Source organism: Lissotriton helveticus, chromosome 8 (genome assembly GCF_964261635.1).
Source record: "Lissotriton helveticus chromosome 8, aLisHel1.1, whole genome shotgun sequence".
Lineage (NCBI taxonomy): Eukaryota > Metazoa > Chordata > Amphibia > Caudata > Salamandridae > Lissotriton > Lissotriton helveticus.
Genome location: NC_136069.1, coordinates 1,695,414,210 through 1,695,440,333, shown reverse-complemented (window position 1 = coordinate 1,695,440,333; position 26,124 = coordinate 1,695,414,210). Strand labels below are relative to the sequence as shown.

Here is a 26,124-nt window from a genome sequence, read left to right as displayed (position 1 = left end):
TTAATCTCTTCCCTCTCACGTTTCCACTCCACATCCCTTTTTACATAATCCCAAGCCTCCTCCTACTGGTATTACCTCCAAAACAAACAAAAAAAAGTCTAAATCCTTAACTCTTCTATCCCTCTAATATCCTTTTAATCAAAATAACAGACCAACATGTCCACTTCTCAAATTTCATATTTCACTATAATAATTTGCCACTAATACATTATGGGTTCCAGACTAGCGTGCTACTCGCCGAAAAAGCAATTCAACACCTCTTCAGGGGTAGCAAGCTCTATATAATGCAAACCTTTTTCCCTCTTCTATCCCTCCGCTACCCTACTCTATATAACTAACTGACTAACATATCCACCACTCAAATTACTATCATACTTTACCATACTAATTCAACACTAATCCTTTATGGGTGCCGAAATAGCGTGCAACTCACCAAAAAAGCGCATCAACACCCCATCAGGGGTAACAAGTGCTATATAAATTCAAACCTCTTCCCCTCTTCTATCCTTCCGCTATCCTTCTCAAATCCAAATCAGTGACTAATATCTAAAACTCAAATTACTTTCATGTTTCACTATACTAATTCACCGCTAATCCTTCATGGGTTGCGGAGTAGCAAGCTACTCACTGAAAAAGCAGTTTGACGCCACATCAGGGGTAGTTCACACTATATCAATGCAATTACAATACAATATAATACATCTGGTTGAAAGCTGCTCTTTCTATCAGTTTGCCCAGGAAAGGTTCATTTGAAATCGGTATGTAGTTTTCAGGGTTCAGCTGGTCCAAGTTTGTTTTCTTCAGTACTAGGCATGATTATGACTTTTTGAGTTATTTTAGAATTAATCCAGTAATTAAGGACTTGTTGAGGATTCTCCTTACTGGAGTGGTAGCAGAGGTTTTTAGAATTGTCTGATTTGTCTACATATTGATTTGCCAGTTTGTCTGTGACCTCTTGAGTAACAGCATGAGCTGCTTCTAGGCAATTCTATTTATGAAATTCATTGAGAATTTTATAGAATTCTTTATTTGCACACTTAGCATTTTGAATTCTGTCTGAATAGTATTTTTGTTCGTTTTTTTATAGTAGACTTGTACAGTCTGTTAATTTTCTGTAGGCAAAGTTTTTTTCTAGATCTCTACTGGAGGTTAGTTGTGTTCTAAATTGAGTTTGTTCCACAGCCTATAGGTGGCTGCATGTAAGGTAGGGTTAGGTGCGTCGCTTAGTGTTGTTTTATGTTGGAAGACAAGCAAATAGTGGTCTGACCATGTGACTGGAGCCATTGTTTGAAAGGTAACTAGTTCTGTATTAGGAAAAATAATATCTATGATGTGTCCAGCGATATGTGTGGGTTTGTGGATGATCTGATACAGGTTGAGTGATTCTAGGCTAGTGATGATTGTTATTTTGAATGGGTCATATTTGGTTTGTCAAACCTAATGTTGAGGTCATCCAGAATGCATAGGTTGGAGTTTAGTGTTATTAGGTTTGAAACTGTGTCTTGATATGCTTCTGGGAAAGTTGCCTTGCTAGGTGGTGGTCTGTAAAGGAGTTGGAAATTACAGGAGGAAGATGGTGTAGGATTGCATCTGGTGAAAAGTTCCTCACTATCTTTTATGGAGATGTCATAATTCTTAGTGTTACGTAAGGTTTGCCTGAACACAACAGCTAGGCCACCTCCTTTTTTGCCTTAAAGATTTTGGGAGATGGTTTTATAGCCTAGAGAAACAGTTTCATGCAGGACTGTAGCCATATCATCTCCCAACCAGTCAGTGATGAATAGTATGTCTGGTGTTGCGTCAGTGAGAAGGTCGTGGATGTGATGTTTGTTCTTAGAGGGCAATTGAGCATTTATTAGTAGACAGTTTAAAGAATGTGCTTTGAAGATAGTATGACTATGTTTTGTAGAGGAGTGAGCGGTATTTTGTGGCCTTGCAGCTGGTGTGTCCTTCATGTTGGGATTAGCTGTATGAGGGTAGCAATTGTATGGCTGTTCTGTATCATGGTCCTCACGTTGCAGGCTAAGAAGGCATTTTGGTAGGTCTGTGTGTGTAGATGGTGGAGACGGTGTTTCAGGGTGAGTTGGTGTGCTGTGTTTTTTTTAGGTGTAAACTTGTTGTGCAGCAGACATGGAGAAGCTAAGTTGTGAGGTGTGGCACGTTCTTTTTTTGTTTGCGTCTGTTTGTGGTGGAGGGTGTATGAGTTAGGGGTGGTGGTGGAGCATGTGGGTCACTTCGGTAAGGTTCTAAATGATCCAATGGAAGATTGGCAGTTAAAAGAGAGTCTTGTGATGATGTATGTATGCAAGGTGTGGTGGAAGAGAGAAAGCATGGTGTTGGAGTTTGTTCATTTGTGTAATTTGAAAGGTGGGTGTATGTTTGTAGTTTGTGATGGTAAGTATTATGGGGTGTGCTGGTGTGCATGATATGTTTTGTTTTTGAGGAGTAGTGAAAGGGGATGCTAATGTATTTGTTTTATTAAATGAATCTGAACCGTATTGTTTATGAGTGAAAGTTGTAAGGTAAAGCGGTGGTGATGTGTTCGTGAGTAGAGTGCATGTTATGTGTAAGAGGTGATTAAGTAGAGTTGTAAGTGTTTGTCCATACTGATTACTGGCTGCAATCGTGTTACACAAATACATTGGCCACCTCTGTGGCACGCATGCCCCCTACCCTCTCAGACCATGTACACCTTCTATTGGACCTCTCGGTTGCAGGCGCCCCCCTCCCCGGGCCTTCACCTGTCATTTGCCCCCTAGCGTGCCCCGAGATGCAGTCTTTCAGGACAAGATCCACACTGTAATCATACACTACTTCACCATCAATAAGGAATCCGTGACCTCCCCGTTGACACTATGGGAAGGATTTAAAGTGGTCATCCCTGGCACATGTATCACAAAGCAATCAGGTACGCTCAAAGTGATTTGAGAGTACCTCACTGAGCTGGGATGGGACCTCTGTTCCCTCGGATTAGAATAATATACCTGAAAAACAACCATCACTATGGGAAAATAACAGAGTTTGACAAGGAGGCCGCATACAAGATGAAACATTTCGGCCGAGTGGCAACAGCACGCCAATATGTGAAGGGCGACCACCCTCAAAAAATTTAACTTGCATGCTTCGCAAGCCCTAGGCCTCTGAATACGTGAACGAGTTCCTAGGTGAAAGGATGGCACACCAGACCATTCCTACTGGGCTCATGTAAACAATGACTTCCTTCGACTATAAACTCTATGAGGCCATTCCGGTGTATGAAGTGGTGGAGCAGCATGCGTACCTAGATTCCATTCAGCTGCTATCATTGTACCAGGTACACCGGGCATACCTAAATTCCATTCAGCTGCTATCGTTGTACCCGGTGCACCAGGCGTACCTAGATTCCATTCAGCTGCTATCGTCGTACCAGGTGCACCGGGCGTACCTAGATTCCATTCAGCTGCTATCATTGTACCAGGTGCACCGGGCGTACCTAGATTCCATTCAGCTGCTATCGTCGTACCAGGTGCACCGGGCATACCTAGATTCCATCAGCTGCTATTGTTGTACCAGGTGCACCGGGCGTACCTAGATTCCATTCAGCTGCTATTGTCGTACCAGGTGCACAGGCCGTACCTAGATTCCATTCAGCTGCTATCGTTGTACCAGGTGCACCGGGCGTACATAGATTCCATTCAGCTGCTATTGTGGTACCAGGTGCACCGGGTATACCTAGATTCCATTCAGCTGCTATCGTTGTACCAGGTGCACCGGGCGTACCTAGATTCCATTCAGCTGCTATCTTTGTACCAGGTGCACCGGGCGTACCTAGATTCCATTCGTAGGAAGGGGGAGTCTCTGGTTGGCGCAGTGCAGCACTGGCGACAAGCAGGGCCTCTCTCTTCCCCGTCAGGGCTGAGGGTTACCTTCCAGACAACCTCTGCTTACCCTCTAGGTAGTGTGGCTTAAGCAGTCTTAGGCTAATCTCTGGGGCATATAGGGTTAAACATTTGCAACATTACACCATCACCACCAACCCACCACACAATGACACCACACTGTATTTAGTAAAAATATATCTCTTTATATAATTTCACGCAGGCTTGTAAATACAGTCTTCAAACTTTCCAAATTCCAGTTACTTGTAATGTGCCACAGTTCTTATTAGCAATAAGCAATCTTTGTTCAGCGTCTTCAAAAGCAATTGGTAGTTCTTATTACTCATGGACCAATGTTCCCAAAAGAAATGACCTCTCTTAGATTAACTTTTAGGCTCCCAATGGTCCAGGCACTGTGTGCGGCGTGTGGGCCCCTTTCGCTGGCTCTGGTACGCTTTGTAGAGCCTCAGTGCGACTCGTTCGGTGAATCCAGCGCGGCCCCGCTAAACCTCACGCATCTCGCGTGAGCGGCGTACGGCGCTGGAGGAAGGGGGCGAGGCGTACAGTGCGCTGGAGCGGTGCGCCCCGTACCGAGGCCGGGAGACAGGTTGGGGACGTCTCCCAGGTACGGCCACACAGCGGAGGGGTCTCAGGGGGCTCAAGGGAGTGCGCGCCTCACGGACTTCGGGTCCTGAGCGCCGCGCACTTGGCACACACAGTCACAGTACCTGCTTGAGGGGGTCGAAGGCCACAGCAGCGGGGGTCAGTCTTAATCACGTCGCGGTGCTCCCAGGCGGGCTACGGCTCGTCAGGCGTAGGGCTCTCCAAGGACGGTGCTTTGCGGGGCAGACAGACGTACCCGCAGCGTGCGCTTCTACCCAGGAGGGGGAGCGGCTGCAGGTGATGCGGGCAGGAGTACGGGTTGAACACAACGGGACGTACTCTCCTGCCAGACGCTCGTAGCTGTGCATTTCACAGCAGCGGGCGCTTCTTCCAGTGCGATCTCGGCGGGGAGGTCGAGGCGGGGCGGGGGTCCGTCTTTACTTTACGGGCTGCGGCGTTGGGGGCCAGCAGCTCGTGGTGCTTGGACCGGACGGGTCCTCCTTACGTTGCAGCCCCAGGCCCAGCCTTTCCAACAGTTGACGGTGCTCGGCCCAGTGCGGCTGGGCTTTACTTTGCTTCCTGTGGGTCGGCCAAGCAGAGGTCGCGGTGCTCAGTGGACGGGGGACGCCCTGCCTCGGGGAATGTGCGGGGAGGGTTCCTCACGCACTCCGCTCCCCTGAATCAGCGCTGGAGGGTCAGAACACTTCAGGCAGCAGTTTCTTCCTTCTGGGGGGTAGCGCCCAATGTCCCTGGGGCGCAGTTCAGGGGGCAAGTTCACAGGCAAGCCCTTGGAGATCTTTAGCAGAGTTTGGCACAAGTTGAATAAAAGCAAAGTCTTTCAGTCTTTCTTCTCCTGCTCTCCTTCAGCAGCAAGGCACCCACCACAGGCCAGTCTCTTGGGGTCAGAGTCAGTACTTCTCCATGCAGCTTCCAGGGTCCTTCTCTTCAGGCAGAGCTTCTTCTTTGCGCAAACTGGATCTAATTTACAAGGAGCAGGGCTCCTTCTTTTATACCCAGTTTCTTTTGTTCTCGCAGGCCAGGGGGGCCTCTGCATAACTGCTCCAGTCTCTGAGCACTTGTTGTGGGTACTTCTGGCTTCTGCATTCAGTGTGAGGGCAGGCACATCAGCCGCTCCCCAGGGGGGCGGAGCCAGCATTGTGAGGACAGGGGCAGCTTGGAGCACTTTGTTGACAAGCTTCGGTCCTTCCTGGGCCAGGTGCAGGCTGAGTCATCAGTCGCTCCCCAGGGGGGCGGAGCCAGCATTGTGGTGGCAGAGTACAGCCTGATGCAACATTCAGGGGAAACTCCCACCTCCCACTAAGGTGTCATCCTGCTATTCACTACCTGTCAACTCCCAGCCCTGTCACTCACACACACCAGACAGTCAGATCCACATCCAAGCAGAGGCGGGCTGAAATGGTTAGGCCAGCAAATGCTAACTTTCTAAAAGTAGCATTTGCAAACACAGGATATTAAAATAAACTTTACTAAAAGAAGTATTTTATTATTCTGAGTTCAGGCATACTAAACATTAATTTCTACCATGTTCCCTGAGCCTGCTGGGATTATAGAGTGTAATAATTCCAGCAGCCCATCTGGCCTAAAGGGAACTGGTAGCCTTACAATAGTGAAAAACGAATTTGGCAGTAATTCACTATTAGGACATGCCACACACATCAGGGCATGTCCTACCTTACACTTACAATGCACCCTGCCCTCAGGCCTACCATAGGGGTGACTAATATGAAGTTAAGGGAAGGTTTTAGGGGCTGGCAAGTGTGTGCACTTGCCCAGCCAGTGTGACAGTACCAGACTGCACGCAGGTTCTGCAATGGCAGACCCTAGACACATTTTAAGGCTGCTTCTGTGGGTGGCGCAACCAGCGCTGCAGGCCCACTAGCAGTATTGGCATTTACAAGCCCTGGCACTCCTGGTGCACTTTACTGGGGACTAACAGTAAATCCAATGAACCAATCATGGACATCAATCACATGTACACTTTACAGTAGGGAGAGCATATGCACTTTAGCACTGGTCAGCAGTGGTTAAGTGCCCAGAGTCATTAAACCAACAAAAACAGGTCAGAGAGAGTATTGGAGGAAGGCAAAAAGTTTAGGGATGACCCTGCCAAGAGGCCCAGGTCCAACACAACCCCCTTCCAGCCAAAACGCAGGGTAGACCAATCACCACAGTGATGGGCTTCCCTGCTTTGGGCGATAGAACCTGGACCTGGCCCGCAACAGCAGGGGCACATTCCAGTTCTACGCCAATCTGCACCTACTTTAAATCCTCTGTTAATACTCTCAGGGTCCACCAAGCCAACCCCTGGGGCACCCTTCTCTTCCCCTGGGGACACCACCTGTGCAGCGTCTAATCTTAACTCGCTCCCAGGTGTGTCCCAACAGGCAGTCATCAAATCACAGTGGCCACTGACAGTAGTCAGGGCTGAGACCCAGGCCTCATGCCTCTCAGGGCTCTCAAACCTCTGTGGCCTCAGAGAGCGGGGGGCGGTAGCCCCAGGTGCTTGGCACCCTTTGTCCACTCTCCCTCCTGTCAGGTCAGGTATGACATCCTGGCACTGACCCACCAGCCTCAGGCCTGTACCTGGCGGCTGGACCAAAGACTGGGGTGGCCTCTCCCACACCCGGTCCTCCTCCTTGGGGCTCTGTACCCTCCCACCTGGAGTGGTACCCCCTTCCAGAATTGTCAGGGCACCTGTGGCAGGTGACCTGCACAATTCGCCCACCAGTTCAGGGGTGCTATCCTGCAACTGGGGCACCAGGTCAGGGGGGACACCCTGCACCTGGCCCTTAAACCTAGGGTCTAAACCCTCAAGCCTCACCGGGGTCAGAGGCGAGGACTCCCTCCCTCTGCACCCCCTTCCAGAGTACTGCCCACTCCCAACTGGAGTGGTACCCCTAGAAGTGACATGGGTCAGGACACTGATTACAGTGGGCCCACCCTCCAGGTCAGACAACACCTGAACCTGGCTCTCCAACTCAGGGACCCAACCCTGCAGTTGAACACTTGCCTGGCGCACCAGGACTTTCCGGGGAGCACGCCTGCCCCCCCTGAGGGTGGCACATAACTCATGTGTCGTGCGACAGTCTGCCTGGCGCAGATCTCCCAATCCCTGTCCATCTGACAGTGCGGGAAGATCCCCCAGGACAGAAGTGGTGTCCCCATGGTCATTCACTGGGGACACAGCCCTGCTGGCTGGCCCCTGACCCACTGGTTCTTCCACTGGGGACTCTTTCCCCCTCTCGCCCCTCCTTCTGGACTTCTGCACCCTCCCAACTGGAGTGGTACTGCCAGTCACCAGAACTACTGGAGCTCTGTTTACAGAGCCTCCACGTTCTCTAGCCACTGGGGGATCCCCCTCAGAGGGTGACTCATCCGGACAGCCTAGGCTCCCCACCTGGTGTTCCCTTAAAGAACCATCCAGGCTCTGAGACTGAGGTTGGGCACTACCGGGACAAAACCCATTCTCACTCCTTCCTCTTAAGGACAGGACGTGAGGCCCTACACCCATCTCACTACTACAGGACCTAGCTGGGCTACTCTGCACCACTTCCACCACTCTGGGCTGGAAGATACCTGAGCCACTCCCCACAGGATCACACCCCAATGCCTCTCCAGACCCTCTGGAATCCACCACAAGGTCTGCCTCCAATGTGAGCTCCCTGGGGTCAGAGAACTCACTCTCAAACAGGTGTTGGCATAGCTCTGGAAAACTGGGACTTACAATATGCTCTCCCACAATTGGATTACACAGCCCCCTAGCAGGGTTAACCAAATTATCCTTCACCTCACCATCCAGCGCCTCACACACATACTCCACACCATTCTTCTGAGACTGGCCAGACAGTAGCGAACTGTCTCTGTCACACAACCCACACTCTTCTGGGCGGTCCTTACACTCACCCACCAGGACCTCAACCATGGGGGAAACCCTCCCGCCACTAGGACCATGAACTCCTACGCCAGCTACCCTATTCCCTTCAGGGACGCTGCGCACTACTGGAGCTACCTCATGCCCTTGAACCTCCTGGTGTATGTTAACCCCCTCCAAGTCAGGTGCCATACCTCTAGGTGCGCGCGTTATGCTGTCTGCACTAGATACCTTAATGTTGCTGCCACCATCTGAGCTGGACTCCACCTCCAACTCAGCAAAGCTCAATCTCTGAGCTACACATATTTCTTGTTGCTGGGCTGAAGCCCTTCTGGCCTCAAGCCCCTCGAGCTCCAAGTCAAGTTTCCTCATTCTTAAGTCATGCGCAAGCTCCATTTTCATTACTTCCAGGGCTAACTTCCTAGATTCTAGCTCCAGTTGCCCATTTATTTCCAGCTCTGCCAACTTCAATTCATGATCTCGGGTTGCCTGTCTGTCCGCCAGCTCCTCTGGCGACAGACCTCGGCCAGAAACACTGCTACCCAATGGGGAGGTTGCACCCCTACACTCTGGAGTCAGGGGTCCCTCCAGCTGCTGTTCTGCATCCTCAAACTCAAAATCCTTTCCAGGGGCATTCCTTGCCTTGACCCAGACCCTCAGCGCCTTTTGGAACTGCTCCCTTCTGGAGAGTCCGGTCATGGAAATGTTCAAATTTTTGCAGAAGCTCCTGAGCTGTTTCCCAGTGTAGTTTTCTAGTTTCTCCCAATCACAGTCAATAGAAGAAATGGATGCTGCCTTTTCCATTTTCACTGACACAGGCATGACTTCAAAAACACATGGAGATCTCTTCTCGCAAATCATAAATCAACAAAAAATGTCTGTGGCTTAAGTTACTGGACTGTCATCACTGTGCAATGGTCAGTAGCTAAGGTAAAAACACTGCAAATGTAAATCCGCAAATCCCACCGCTGCCACCAATGTAGGAAGGGGGAGTCTCTGGTTGGCGCAGTGCAGCACTGGCGACAAGCAGGGCCTCTCTCTTCCCCGTCAGGGCTGAGGGTTACCTTCCAGACAACCTCTGCTTACCCTCTAGGTAGTGTGGCTTAAGCAGTCTTAGGCTAATCTCTGGGGCATATAGGGTTAAACATTTGCAACATTACACCATCACCACCAACCCACCACACAATGACACCACACTGTATTTAGTAAAAATATATCTCTTTATATAATTTCACGCAGGCTTGTAAATACAGTCTTCAAACTTTCCAAATTCCAGTTACTTGTAATGTGCCACAGTTCTTATTAGCAATAAGCAATCTTTGTTCAGCGTCTTCAAAAGCAATTGGTAGTTCTTATTACTCATGGACCAATGTTCCCAAAAGAAATGACCTCTCTTAGATTAACTTTTAGGCTCCCAATGGTCCAGGCACTGTGTGCGGCGTGTGGGCCCCTTTCGCTGGCTCTGGTACGCTTTGTAGAGCCTCAGTGCGACTCGTTCGGTGAATCCAGCGCGGCCCCGCTAAACCTCACGCATCTCGCGTGAGCGGCGTACGGCGCTGGAGGAAGGGGGCGAGGCGTACAGTGCGCTGGAGCGGTGCGCCCCGTACCGAGGCCGGGAGACAGGTTGGGGACATCTCCCAGGTACGGCCACACAGCGGAGGGGTCTCAGGGGGCTCAAGGGAGTGCGCGCCTCACGGACTTCGGGTCCTGAGCGCCGCGCACTTGGCACACACAGTCACAGTACCTGCTTGAGGGGGTCGAAGGCCACAGCAGCGGGGGTCAGTCTTAATCACGTCGCGGTGCTCCCAGGCGGGCTACGGCTCGTCAGGCGTAGGGCTCTCCAAGGACGGTGCTTTGCGGGGCAGACAGACGTACCCGCAGCGTGCGCTTCTACCCAGGAGGGGGAGCGGCTGCAGGTGATGCGGGCAGGAGTACGGGTTGAACACAACGGGACGTACTCTCCTGCCAGACGCTCGTAGCTGTGCACTTCACAGCAGCAGGCGCTTCTTCCAGTGCGATCTCGGCGGGGAGGTCGAGGCGGGGCGGGGGTCCGTCTTTACTTTACGGGCTGCGGCGTTGGGGGCCAGCAGCTCGTGGTGCTTGGACCGGACGGGTCCTCCTTACGTTGCAGCCCCAGGCCCAGCCTTTCCAACAGTTGACGGTGCTTGGCCCAGTGCGGCTGGGCTTTACTTTGCTTCCTGTGGGTCGGCCAAGCAGAGGTCGCGGTGCTCAGTGGACGGGGGACGCCCTGCCTCGGGGAATGTGCGGGGAGGGTTCCTCACGCACTCCGCTCCCCTGAATCAGCGCTGGAGGGTCAGAACACTTCAGGCAGCAGTTTCTTCCTTCTGGGGGGTAGCGCCCAATGTCCCTGGGGCGCAGTTCAGGGGGCAAGTTCACAGGCAAGCCCTTGGAGATCTTTAGCAGAGTTTGGCACAAGTTGAATAAAAGCAAAGTCTTTCAGTCTTTCTTCTCCTGCTCTCCTTCAGCAGCAAGGCACCCACCACAGGCCAGTCTCTTGGGGTCAGAGTCAGTACTTCTCCATGCAGCTTCCAGGGTCCTTCTCTTCAGGCAGAGCTTCTTCTTTGCGCAAACTGGATCTAATTTACAAGGAGCAGGGCTCCTTCTTTTATACCCAGTTTCTTTTGTTCTCGCAGGCCAGGGGGGCCTCTGCATAACTGCTCCAGTCTCTGAGCACTTGTTGTGGGTACTTCTGGCTTCTGCATTCAGTGTGAGGGCAGGCACATCAGCCGCTCCCCAGGGGGGCGGAGCCAGCATTGTGAGGACAGGGGCAGCTTGGAGCACTTTGTTGACAAGCTTCGGTCCTTCCTGGGCCAGGTGCAGGCTGAGTCATCAGTCGCTCCCCAGGGGGGCGGAGCCAGCATTGTGGTGGCAGAGTACAGCCTGATGCAACATTCAGGGGAAACTCCCACCTCCCACTAAGGTGTCATCCTGCTATTCACTACCTGTCAACTCCCAGCCCTGTCACTCACACACACCAGACAGTCAGATCCACATCCAAGCAGAGGCGGGCTGAAATGGTTAGGCCAGCAAATGCTAACTTTCTAAAAGTAGCATTTGCAAACACAGGATATTAAAATAAACTTTACTAAAAGAAGTATTTTATTATTCTGAGTTCAGGCATACTAAACATTAATTTCTACCATGTTCCCTGAGCCTGCTGGGATTATAGAGTGTAATAATTCCAGCAGCCCATCTGGCCTAAAGGGAACTGGTAGCCTTACAATAGTGAAAAACGAATTTGGCAGTAATTCACTATTAGGACATGCCACACACATCAGGGCATGTCCTACCTTACACTTACAATGCACCCTGCCCTCAGGCCTACCATAGGGGTGACTAATATGAAGTTAAGGGAAGGTTTTAGGGGCTGGCAAGTGTGTGCACTTGCCCAGCCAGTGTGACAGTACCAGACTGCACGCAGGTTCTGCAATGGCAGACCCTAGACACATTTTAAGGCTGCTTCTGTGGGTGGCGCAACCAGCGCTGCAGGCCCACTAGCAGTATTGGCATTTACAAGCCCTGGCACTCCTGGTGCACTTTACTGGGGACTAACAGTAAATCCAATGAACCAATCATGGACATCAATCACATGTACACTTTACAGTAGGGAGAGCATATGCACTTTAGCACTGGTCAGCAGTGGTTAAGTGCCCAGAGTCATTAAACCAACAAAAACAGGTCAGAGAGAGTATTGGAGGAAGGCAAAAAGTTTAGGGATGACCCTGCCAAGAGGCCCAGGTCCAACACCATTCAGTTGCTATCGTTGTACCAGGTGCACCGGGCGTACCTAGACTCCATTCAGCTGCTATCGTTGTACCAGGTGCACTGGGAGTACCTAGATTCCATTCAGCTGCTATCATTGTACCAGGTGCACCGGGCGAACCTAGACTCCATTTAGCTGCTATCGTTGTACCAGGTGCACCGGGCGTACCTAGATTCCATTCAGCTGCTATGGTTGTCACAGGTGCACCGGGCGTACCTAGATTCCATTCAGCTGCTATGGTTGTACCAGGTGCACCACTCTTCACCAAGTTCATAGCGAACTGCCTCCTTTCTCTAATGCCCACTATTGTGCACCGGATCAATCAGGTTTTGTCCCATGCCGGTCCACATTACACATAACCTCGGTACTGTACTCACCCTCGTGTACACCCTGGACCCCCAGCTTGATGCTGCCGCTCCACTTCTGGATGCCATGAAGGCCTTTGCCTCCCTTTGAAAGGCCATATCTTTTTCAGTTACTCAGTCTCAGTCCCTGATTTATCCGGCAGATCCAGCTTTTATAAACCCTACCTACCTGACTCAATTGTATGTTGTCCTACCGCTTCTGGATCACTCGTGGGACACACCAGGGGTACCCACTGTCCCGGATCTTGTGTGCCGTGGCAATGGAGCCCCTTGTGGCCTAATTACCGCAGCATCACACCCACCATATTCTTGGACTCATGGGCAGGGGTCTGGTGCTATCGATGTATGCAAAGGTGACCCTCTATCTTCAGAAACTGGGCAAGAACCCACCCCATTAATTCACAAGGTCATGCGCTTCAGGGGAAACTCATGTATAGAGGATGTCTGGGCCAAGTTCACACTTTTCCCATTCACCAACTGCACATAACCTTTCCCATCCGAATACCCGCTGCTATGGATCTCCGACCTGGTCTGGTACTTGGGCATCTGGCTCAGCCGAGTTCCAGATGAACTCTGGAAGGCCAATTATGGCCACACTGTCGCTTGGCTGGTGGATAGGGTGCCAATTTGGTCTCGCCTGACACTATCCATTACAGGATGGATAGCAATTGGAAAAATGGTTGTTCTAACCAGGTTCCTGTACCTTTTTTCACACATACATCTTACACTCATTGCATGGGAAATACTCACCTTATCTCTTGAGCAAGGGGTTAGGGAGTGCCTGAGATGGCTCTTTATGTGCTCTGAGCTCAGACACAATACAACCACTTCTGGCTACACCCCAAACTATCAAAGTAGACCACAAGTCTACATCCCCCAATGCACCCTACAAGCTGCTACAGACTGTGACATGGTGGAATGCATGTGTTGGGTGTGGATTGGGATGAAACAGTGGTGAACTTCATTTCCCCTATGCGCCTTACATGGCTATCTGGATTAAGTCCCTTTGTCGTCCTTGCAAGAGGAGGGTGCCAGGCCGAGGGCACATGGGAATAATCCCATAACATTTGCTGACTTATATCCAGAATACCACTTTATATTCCTGTTTGTGGCCACTTGAACAGCACACCTTATGTTTCTTGAGATCCTACTCTACCATCAACTTCACGCCACCTGCTGCACAGTACGTAACACATTCCCCGTGTTCCCTCCCATGCTACATGTTTGGGAGCACATCCTCACTAACCCTTCACCATGCAAACTCGCCTCTACTCTTTTATGCAAACCACAGCATTTGTCCAGATGCTAGCAGCATGTGCAGTCTGGGCAACAGACCCCCTGCACAGACGCTCAGTGGTCTTACTGTTGTGACCAGACACCAGCCCACTTGCCAAATTAGAAACTGTGGTTTATACATTTTAAGTTCTTCCACTGAACCCACTTCACCCTGATGCAGCTACTTTGCATGGGCCAGGTGACAGATGCAAGTTGTCTCTGCTGTACAGCCCCACAGTCCACCTTTCTCCACTTTGAACGGGAGAGTAGGTGATTTCTGGGTCAATGTACTCTCTGTTATACACTGCATCATGGGCCACTCCCAACCACAGACTCCCTTAGTCAGCCTATTGACTTATGTAAAGGATGCCCCACACAGGGACCACAGACTAATGGCTCTGCATCTACTCCTCATCAAATGCCTTGTTGCCATGCACTGAGGTAGAAGGCTTGCCATCACCACAGCGCCAGAAGCAATTATCCAACTACTGGGAACTAATGCCTTCATACAACCATCACAAGGACATTTGGGAACCGCTACCAACTTTTCTCCAACAAAGAGATACCGCCCCCCAGAAGTGGCAGACCTTAACCCCGGAGGACCTCCCTCCTCTTCTGAGAGCTTTAGTTTGACTGCCTCCAGGGCTTTGGGGGACCACACAAATCATACCTTGATTCCTGCCTAAGGGTTGCTGGAACCCTTTTGGCTGCATATTCACATGACTGAAGGCCAGAATGCAGTGTTTACTAGTTCTGGGGAAGGTTACGTTTCCATTGCTGTGTGAGCGGTCCTCCATGGATGGGCCAATGCAGGGCCGGCCTAAGGCATGTGCAAGCTGTGCACCTGCACGGGGCCGCCAAACCCCAGGGGCCGCCACGCCAATATATATCCTTAGATACATATTTACGTGGTGGCTCCTGGCAGGGATTTGGCGGCCTCGGGCCCCCTACCTACACTCCCTGCTCAGGGCCTCCGTGAGCCTAGAGCCGGCCCTGGCCAATGTGTCATATACTACTGTACTTGTGCTTGATCTGTGCTGTGCCCCCTTATCTCTACCCCTCCTCCACTATCTGCTGAATTGGCTTTCATACAGGATCCGAAAGACTTCTGGAACAAGCAATCAAAGGATTCGAGAAACTTCCTGCCAATGGAGTAGTGAAGGTGCAACCAGCAACTCCGAGCTAGATTTCAAAGATCGGGGATATGGTCTGAGAGAGGATTGTGGACAAGAAGGAGTTTGGCCCTATTTACAGACTGCTGGTGCCGGTACTGGCAGTTAAATAGACCAGAATTGTACTTTTTGTACCCCTTGATGGTTGCAGAAACAAACAATTTGTGTTGTTCGACCTGATCAACCACACCATGTGGTCAGTCCTGCAATAAAAGGACACAAGGGCTCCTTGGTAGTTACCTGCATCTGTTCACTACCATGAAGGAAACCCCTTTATAGGCACTAACCAACACAGAGGTTTCTGTTCCCCGTCAGGGGATATCTGATACTAATGTTTTGCCACTTCCAATTACATCTACCAACAGAATACAAGCACTGTATTCAATTTCGCCGTTTTCAACACCACATGCCAACAGCAAAGTTGTTTATTATGATCCACCATTAGAGGTAACTAACAATTGCGATTCTCCTATTAACATGACCAGAGTATCTGGATTTCATTAAAGACACGGAGGCTAACATTATGCATTAACCAGTTTTTACTCAGACTGCCTCTGGCTATTTTATCAACATTGATGACATTTCCTTGGATTCATCAGACCCACCATTGCATGGAACTCGTGCATTTATAATTTAGCTCAAAGGGTCATATTTCGGTCCGCCCTGGATTTCCATTTGGATTTCTATTTTGTTGCTTCTTCTTTTTTATGTAGATTCATTTCATGACAGCATATTCTGCTTTTAAATAGAGACTATCTCCCAGACCGCTCTGCTATTGAACTGGTAGCTGAGGTTTGAATCCCTCATTCTTCATCATACAAAGTGTAAAGAAAACTGTCACTGGTGAAGACTTCAGCCGTTCAAGTGCGAGATGGAATTGTTTGGGACAAGGTTAGCGGCGTTATCATCAACGCCTAACTCCATGCCTTTGTTTGACAGAGGAGCATTTTTTATGGATTGTCGTGATAGCCCATGCCTGAAATCTAGCTCAGCTGAATCACATCACTATCCTGAGAGGGTTGGCGGCGGGTCTGCACCAAGGGCCTCATTTATGAGAAACGACGCATCGCTGCGTGAAAGCAGCGATGCGTCACTTCTCAGTGCGCACCCCTTGCGACATACCTGATGCGTCATATTTAATGTATGACGCATCATGTCGCAAGGAGTTACAGATACGTCAGTATTTCTGAAGTATCTGTAAGTGCAAAAGTGACGCATTGCTGGAGGGTGTCACAAAAGTGACGCAACTCCAGCAAGCCCCATGTGAAAGGGCCTGCGTCAGTCTTACGCCTGCTGTGCGGCAGGTGCAAGATTTTGACGCAACGGCGTCCTAGAAGTGGCGCAGTGAAATCTCATAGATTTTACTGCGTCACTTCTACAACCCTTCCTTGCGCCAAAACGCCCCCTTGTATACATTATACCTGGCGCTGGTATAATGTGGCGCAGGGGTTTACAAAGTGACACATCTACCTAGATGCGTCACTTTGTAAATATGGCGCAACAAGGTGCATTTTTTACACCACTGGTGCGTCACAAAAAGTGACGCACTGGCGGCGTAAAAGTGACGCACAGCCTCATAAATGAGGCCCCAAGACTGGCTACCAGACAACACACACAGGCAGGTAAATGGCAATTTAGACCACTCTAAGGTATCTGTCAGATTTGCATCTACTCTATGCCCTCTAGGATATTCAGTGCTAGATAGGAATACAATTATATGTAGTCATGTAATCAATGCACCAATTATAATAGCTTAATTATTCATCTTCACCATTCTTGTAATGCTGACTACTATGCTTTGTTTTCTTCTACTAATAAGTGCAGCATAAGTATTCTAAAAAAATTAACCAATTGCTTCAATAAATGTTTAAAATGCCAATCTGTGTATTTCTTGTGTCCTTGGGGAAATTTGGGTTAATGACAGTTGCAATGTTCTGAGGTTACAGACACCATCAGTTACCCTGTACATTTTAGGGGTCCAGATGGCGCACTGTGAGCTAACTGGGAACATATTCTGATGGTATGAGAGCACTAAATCCCCATATATTTGAGCCTTATGTTGGCCAAATGAAAAATCTTACTGAATAAGTAGGAACAGCCGAGGAATTGTGCCAAGTGGGGTAAACGTTTCTAACCTGTCTATGGCCAAAGGTCAGAAAGAAGTACAAAGTGTTATGGTGACTGCCAAACAACATTTAGGACACTTTTGTGAATTAAGACCAATACCCCGAATAGCTTCATGGGCATCTGTATAGGTCTTTACAGAGTGTAGAAGGCTTCTACCGTAGTTTTCATTTTTGCATTTTTTTCTTCTCTTCTGTCTGGAATTTTTATGACTCTGCTATGGCACTGCCAACCGGAAATAATACATTTTCCTTCCATGTAAGAATACCATGCTGCTTAAAGGGGGAGCCAGCATAGTTCCAATAGTTATTCGTATACATGTTCAGAGCTCTGATGAGTTGTGCAGCCACTTGTAATATGCCTTTCAGGGGATCCGGTGTGGTGTCCTGGAGACTGTAGAATACTTTGCAAAAGGACTAAGGCTTGGACTAATGTTCTGATGTTCATTTACAGATGGTATGTCTTTAATTTCTTTTAATCAAGAGCTGGTACCATAATGTATTTGTATTCTTGGCAATTTGTTGTTTCATGGAGAGCTCATGGTCAATGTTGAAACCAAGAGATTTTATCCTCCATGTCAACTGGGGGTTGTAAAATTGCCCAAGTAATTTCAAAGACCCAAGTGTGAAATGGTGATTGTTTTATTATATTCTTCAATAGGAGGAACTCTATTTTGGTTGGGTTGGATTTTAAATAGACTCAGAACATCCAGTTCTGAATTAGATAAAGGTAGGTATTGAAGTAATGGAAGTTTGAGCGGTTGAAGTTGTCAGATATCCTGAATAGAACTACATTGTCATATTAGGATAGTATTATAATTTCATTATTTATTTTTTCTACATCACCCTTTTTATAGTTCCAGTCACCAAATACCCTGTGATGTGGTGGTTATCTTGATTTAGTGGATGCAATAATATAGCCATGCAAAATAATACATATGGTATGCTGGGATACACCAATGTGCGTAATCAGAGTATTGGTAGGTGATGGCCTTCAGGAGTGAAGATGTTGGTGAGTTAAGTCAGCAATATGAGATAGAAGGTCTTTCAAGTTAGAGGAAAGAAGTGTGGGATTGGAGGGAGTATTGTTGTCTGACTGATGTTGTCGGAGTGGGTTCTGATACTGTTTCTGATGTGGAGAGGGGATTTATGCCACCACATTTCCTAATTGAACATTGGATAAGTGTTTCTTAAATGGGAGAGACACAGTGCATACCTGCCTTAAAGAAGGTTCTACATATGTTGATTGACTCACTAATAGTGATCATAGAGAAGATAGCATTAGATGTAGATTTGAATGTTTGTCTTGGGTGATGTTGTCAGAGGTGCATTTCCATTTCTTTCCTTGTGCTCAGATGGAGATTGTTTTATGAGCTATTATAAGTATCCTGGAAGAGATGCGGTGAGTCTGAAGGAGCATATTTTCAGTCATGCATTGAGGCCATGGAATTCTTCATGGCACTGTTCTATGCATTCTGAAGTGTATTGACTTCCGAAGTCGGCTGCAGAGAGAGCTGATGAGTTAGTCCTTGTGAGAGACAATGGAGAAGATCCTAAAGGACCAGTGCATTTGTTTTTCTCTTTTCAGTTTACCTGGGTACGTTGGTGTGATGTGATGGATTTAGGAAGAATTGAAAGGGGATCCATGTAGTCCTCATGTATCGGGAGCTTTTACTGGGTTTATGGTGAGGCAGTTGATTTACCTTTGGAGAGTGCAGGCTCTGTGCTGCTTGGTTTAAATGGTTTTAAGGAGAGCGTACAGTTATTATCTCATTATCTTGGTGGTTTAATCTTGAGTGAGGTTGAAGTTTATGAGAAATTTAGGCATATGGGTATTTTAATGCAAAAATATAATTCATGTTATGTGCATTTGTGGTTTAACTCCAACTGTGAACCAGAAAGACTAATCCTGGTGTAAAATCTATTGTTTCAGTGCTCACAATGATTTAAAACATCTGTTCCAAGACATCTGTGAGGCACTGAAAACAATAACATTATTTGAATCATAGGCATACGGAGGAACGGCATGAAAATTATAGGAATTAGCTATGACTAGCAAAGTTGCTGGGTTTCTGTGACTCACCTTTGAAGTGTCTCTTGCCATTGCGAGTAATACAAAGAATACCTATTTCATCATCATTGACTCTTGTATGGAACATAACTTCCATCACTCATTATGGAAGAAATTTAGGCTGATGACCCATTTCTCTTCTATTGTTTGATTTCAAATGTAGTTTCATATGTTTATTACGTTTTCTTCACATTGATGTCAAGCTGTATGTCCAATCTGTGGAAAAGTTGCATTCTGTTTCTCTTTGCCAGCATGCTGACTTCCACATATCTTCCCACATGGTCTCCACATTATAGAAGAGTAAGTTTGAAAGATATGAAGAAGGAATGCAGGACATCGCAGCCTGGATGACAAACAGCGGCATAAAGCTAAACACTGGAAAGACAGAAGTCCTAGTCCTCGGCACCACCCCATCAGCATGGGACAACACCTGGTGGCCCATTTCCCTAGGCATCCTGCCCACCCCCACAGACATTGCCAGAAACCTTGGCATTGTACCTGACTCATCCCTCTCCATGAACCAACAGGTCAATTCCATCCCCTCCGCATCCTCTGCAAGACTTTCAAATGGATTCCCCCTGAGTCAAGGAAGACAGTCACCCACACACTCATCACCAGCAGGCTAGACTACGGAAATGCTCTCTATGGTGTCATAAACAAGTCTCTAGTCTGCAAACTCCAGACGATACAGAACACCACCGCCAGACTCATCCTGGGTATCCCTCGACACAAGCACATCAGCCAACACCTACATAGGCTCCACTGGCTCCCTGTTTAGAAGAGTGTCACCTTTAAGATCCTCACCCACGCCTACAAATGCCTACATAACACCGGACCCCAATACCTCAACTACAGAGTCACCCTCCATGTACCCAAAAGAAACCTCAGATCAGCCAACCTCGTCCTCGCCGAAACCCCACTCATCCGTAGCGCCAAAGCAGGGGTGAGATCCTCCTCCTACATCACGGCCAAGACCTGTAATGAGCTCCCGATTGACATCAGGCGTGCCCCCTCCCTGAGCACCTTCAGGATTCTTTCAAGACCTGGTTCTTCGGCTAAACGGAACTGCTACCCCCCCACCCCCCAGCGCCTTGAGACCTTCACCAGTGAGTAGCACACTTACAATTCCCTGATTGATTGATTGCTTGATTGATTGATTGATTAAGCTTCGGAGCTCCATCTGTATGTATAATAAACAGCCTGCAAATTCAAAGCTAGTGCTGACCATGAATATATCCCCAGGAATTTAGTAGGAAGTGCTTCAAAGTCAGGAAGTGGAATGCTGACTTTGCAACAGCGGTGCCAGATTTGCTTTTAGTTTAACATGTTCGAACTCCAGAACTTTGTTTAATATAACACATGTATCTATCCTAAAAATAATGCTTAATCTAGGGCTCACCATGAAGGCATAAAGAAGCTATTGAATACTGGTCCAGATTTCAGTGGGATGTTTCTTGTTTATGGGACAGATATGCCCAAACTTGTACAAAGGGTAAAATTGTTAATAAATGCTTTTAACATTTTGTGATTTTGCTATCCATATTTCCTTTACTACATGAACTGTAGAGTAGTGTTATTGTGTTATCTAGTAAAAGGTATAAATAGTTATCAGCGTTTTACCTGCCATGGTTGAATGTTATTGGCATCAGCACAGGCTCCATCAACAAATGGTCCTCGTCCAGGTTCGCAAGACATCAAAGAGTTCAAAGCATGAGCTATTGCATACACGGCAAGATAGGCGTGGTATGTGTAACTCAGGTCAAACAGTTCAAACATAAGGAGGTCATGTTTGTCGAAGGTTTGGTTCTCTGAGCAAGGTGTGGAGATATCATGTGTGGCAAGACTAGTCTTGAATTCTGCCTCCATGGATCTTTGCCACTTGCACTTAAACACTTTCTCCCAGAGAAGTTTAATGAATACATCATTGGGATCTTGTAAGGGATCAAGGTGAGTGATGAATTCTTCAAAACCTGGAATCTTGGCATAATGGGGGGCTACTCCTAGCGATCCGTTGAACAATCTCCAAGTCTGCTTAGGGAAGAGTCCAAGCGTCATTGTGAATGATGCTGTGAAGACAAACACCTTATCCGTCACATTCTGTGCAGCGAAGAACCCTATGAGATTCTTGAAATGCACCTCACAGCTATGTACCACAATTATTTTCACGGCATGTCGCTGGGCCATGCCTATGATGTGGAGGAGCTTCTCTCTGCCATAGCTCAGATGGATTCTTTCGATGAAAGCCACACAGCCCCCATTTTCTTCAATTACCCTTTTCATGTCTTGTCCTCCCTGCCATCCAACATCATCATCTGAGATGATCATTCCAAGCCAGGTCCATCCAAAGTGTCCTGTTAACCGCGCCATGGCAATGTTCTGCAAGTTGATGTTTGGTAATGTGCGCAGAAAAGATGGGAACTGAAGCTTGTCACTTAGAGCAGCGAGCACTGACCCATAGCTGATCTGTTTTAGAAGGATGCAAAGAGGAGTTAGTCTGTATATCAAATTTTATGTGTAACAACAGTACACTTAAGTCCAAACATGAAGATAACTGGCTATTCAAGATTTTGAATCTTGTGCAAAACCAAAATACTGTACTGACTCCATGTTAATCAATACATATCAGGAAATGTCATTGCTAGAAACTGAAACAAGCATGGTCACAAATTCAACACACCTATTGACATGGTGTTTTTGCATAGTCCTGCCATTGCAGCATTGTGAGACGTCTTCCACTCCAGTAGGTGAGGCAACAACACCAACTGTCACTTCACCTTTCAGTCTGTCACTTGGGACTGCTGTCTTTACCTATTTTTTGGTTGGTTAAAGTGTCATTCCTCCCTTGCTTCCACCCACTACAGCAAAGAGGATAGAACAGTGGGTTGGCCACTTCAGCCACTGGCTCCTCTCTCTGTGACAACCAGCATTTTGTTTGTGTAGATGTGCTCATGAGTTAACAGTCTCAATCAATTAATCAATCAGGGATTTGTAAAGCGCGCTACTCACCTGTGAGGGTCTCAAGGCGCTCGGGGATAGGAAGGCGTGCAGCTCCGATTCAGCCAAAGAGCCAGGTCTTGAGGCTCTTCCTGAAGTTGTGCAGGGTGAGGGAACATTTGATGTTGAGCTGGAACTCGTTCTAGGTTTTTGCTGCGATGTAGGAGTTGGTTCTTCTATCTGCTCTAGCTCTGCAGATGCGTCGGGTTTCAGTGAGGACGAGGTCAGTGGAGCGGAGGATTCTCTCGGGTCATGTGGAAGGAGACTTTTTCATTGAGGTATTGAGTCCGGTGTTGTGGAGGTATTAGTAGGCGTGAGTGAGCAGCTTGAAGGTTACTCTCTACTCAACGGAGAGCCAGTGGAGGTCTCATAGGTGCTGGGTGAGGTGGTCATGTCGTGGGATGCCGAGGACAAGTCTAACAGTGGTTATGGATGGTCTGGACTTTTTGGAGTGGGGATTTGTTGATTCCGGTGTAGAGGGCGTTTCCGTAGTCCAGTCTGCTGGTTATGAGTACATGGGTGACTGTTTTCCTGGATTCGGGGGGATCTATTTGAAGGTCTTGCAGAGAATGCTGAGGGTGTTGAAGCACGTGGTTGAGATGTCATTGATCTGTCTGGTCATGCTGAGGGAGGAGTCGAGTATGATACTGAGGTTGCGGGTGTCATTTGTGGGTGTGGGGGGGGGTTGACGATGGCAGTGGGCCACCAGGTGTTGTCCCATGCTGAGGGGGTGGGTCCGAGGATGATGACTTCTGTATTCTCTGAGTTGAGCTTGAGACAGCTGCTGCTCATCCAGGAAGATATGTCTTTCATTCCTTCCTGGAAGCTGAGTCTGGTGGTGTTGAGTTCCTTTGTGAGGGAGAAGATGAGCTTGGTGTTGTCGGTGTAGGTTACTATGCTGAGTCCATGCTGTCTGACGATGGCAGCTAGGTGGGCCATGTAGTGTCCGCGGGTCAGCTCCCAAAGTTTGTGATGGGAGGGCTGCCTCTAATGTTTGACCTTATCCTCTGTTTCTCTGGAGTCACAAAGTGGGATATGTGATGTGAGCCACTCATTCTATTTCCTTTAGCTTTCTCATACACATATATGGACACCAGAATTCTTGTCTGAGTCTCTCTCCCTCTCCTTTCACACAATCTCTCATTTGTCTCTCCTTATTCTCTCTGTCTCTCTTGCAGTCTTTCTTAGACTCTGGCTCTTTTTCCACCTCTGCCTATTTCTCTCTTACACACACACACACACACATGCACACACACCCACACACACAGACACACATACGCATGCACACAAACACTCTCTTGCTCTCTTTATCTCTCTCTTTCTCTCTCTCTCTTTCTATGTGCATATTTTTTTAATTGGTCTTCATTACCTTTTTCTAAATTCTCAGCCATGACAGAGATATCAAAAGCCAGCATATATTAATAATACATGCATACCTTCTCAGAACAGTCAGTTGTTTAGCTCCTAATGTATCTATCTTATAATTAACAATAGCAGATGTCGTGTTCAAACAATGGAATCTCTAACTATGAAAATCCTTAAATCCAATCACATATCAGCCTGCATCATTTGACAAATCATATATGTAATTACATCGCTGCAAAAACCATACCTTTACACACTACATCAAAATTTCTGTTAAACTTCTGATTGTGTCCCAAGAGTCTGCAGGTGGTCTTTTTTCTATAAGGGACCATCAACATGGCCAACTCAACATGTGACCATTTCAAAACATCCTCCAGCCACTAAGAGATATCCAGTCCCTTTTTTTCTCCCCCAGAAAGTAAAATTTGAATAACTGCCTTTTTGGTTTTGACCTTCAGATTTCACCCAATAGACACAGCAGCAGTTCTAATGGAATCTCTAAACCAGAGACCTCTTTTACTATCATTTGATAATAATATTCCTGCAACTGGAGACACCTGGGGCACGTGTTATTTGTTCCAGGTGCATCTGTTCAATACAGTATGGGGAGGAATATGTGTGGTGTTGTTAGAGTGTTTTTATTTTATTTTTAAAATAATGCATAATTTAGATGAGCTTCAGTTAGCATCACTATCTCAAAAGGAGCTTCCATTTAAATGTACCCAAAATTGCAGAAATGTAGCCTTCTGTACCTACATGTGTTTTCTTTGTTTTGTCTGTTTGCTTTCCTATTTTAGAAAATCAGTGAAATTGAAGCCAGATCTATGGTTTAAAACATTAATAAACTGCATTAATTTGTGCTCCACTTGAGGAAGTCATGTCCAGGATATTTTCGACTTTGTAACCTTCAAGATTCTTTTGTTCAAGCTTTTCCTAGAGACCATTCATCAGTCGAACGGTCCATTATATTTCTGTATTATATAAATTACATGTAATTTCCTCATTTCTTATGCATACCTCATTCATTAATGTGTAGTAAAAGTAGGAGTTTATGTATGTATCTTATTGAATATATCTTATGTATTAGAACATGCATCCGCTTACTAGGATGATACATTGAGACACATGTAGTTCAACTCTAGTATGCCACCATTGAAGTGTGTGAGTTTGCTGCATAAGCCCTATTACGGATAATTTTTAGAGATACATGCCAATCATATGCTATCACACTTCTTTTCCATCATACAAAAACCTCAGCAGCATTCCCCTGACCTGACATCCTTAGAAACAGAAATGACACAACAAGAACTCTTGGCTGCACTCCAACACCTCAAAAAAGATAAGGCACCTGGACCCGATGGCTTCACTGCCGAATTCTACCTCCACTTCCCTAAACTATTATTGCCTAAATTACACCTTTTGATTAATTCCTTTTACTTTTTGGGAAAATCTAAGGGTTCTTTGGCAGATGATCCTATTTGCTTAATACCCAAAGAAGGCAAAGATATGAACTATTGTAAAAATGTTAGGCCCATTTTACTTGTTATTTTTACAAGATTTTTTCCAAAGCACTGGCCTTACGCTTAGACCCTATTTTACCAACTATATTAGGCGAGGAACAGTCCAGATTCGTGAAAGGGCGAGTAATTACTGATAATACTAGACTTTTTTTCAATATTTTATCTAAAGCCCCTCACTTAAAACACTCTCTTGCAGCTATAGCGCTAGATGCAGAGAAAGCATTTGATAGAGTTGAATGGAAATATTTATTTTACACTCGCAAATGGTTTGGCTTTCGCCCTAAATTTACGACCTTAATCTCACTTTTATATTCTAATCCACACGCTGCTGTCTGTGCCAATGGTCTAATATCATCTTTTTTTTTATTTTGGCAGAGGAGTGCGTCAGACCTGCCCTTTATCCCCCTTTCTTTTTAATTTGGCTCTTGAACCCTTTCTCTCAAAAATTGGTCAAAATGAGCAAATAGACGGATTTAAAACCCCCCAATCAATGTCAAACTTGCAGCGTATGCTGATGATATTCTGATCTTTATCTCTAACCCAGTGAATCAATTCCTGCCTTCCTAAAAGAGGTTCAATCCTTTTCTTTGATCTCAGGTTATAAACTAAACAGTGATAAGTGTGAAATCTTACCTCTGACTAAATTTACTTTTAAAACTGATTTTGTCTCGGCAAATTTTACTTCGAAATCCTCCCATATTAAATACCTAGATTTAAACTTCACACCCACAATCAAAGACACAGTAACTTCATGCATGAATAATTGTATTCAAAAAATCTCGGAGCTTACTACTAAGTGGCATCCCCTTAATCTATCCTGGTGGGGTCGTCTGGGCACTATAAAAATTATGCTCTCCCCTATAATTTTATATACCATTTCCAATATTCTGGTCCCCATTTCTACTAAATTATTCAAATCTGTTAATTCAATACTATCTTCCTTTTTATGGAACAATAAAAAAACCTGTATGTCTATTTCTAAGCTAACTTGTCCTAAAAATGAAGAAGTTAATTTTCCCAATTTCCTTGCTTATCAAAAAGCATTCCTATTACATCAAGCCTCATACTGGTTGCTTGACTCTACAGCAGAATATCCCTTATGG

At 46.9% G+C, this 26,124-nt stretch overlaps 1 protein-coding gene across 1 annotated transcript in view; it reads right to left on the bottom strand.

Moving 5' to 3' along the window:
* The window catches only part of LOC144774129 (extracellular calcium-sensing receptor-like), an 85,497-nt gene that overhangs the window by 17,658 nt on the left and 41,715 nt on the right, over window positions 1–26,124 (bottom strand). Inside the window, exon 4 of the mRNA XM_078659152.1 lies at window positions 20,763–21,605. Within this exon, the coding sequence (XP_078515278.1) occupies window positions 20,763–21,605 (843 nt within the window). The remainder of the gene's footprint in view (window positions 1–20,762; window positions 21,606–26,124) is intronic.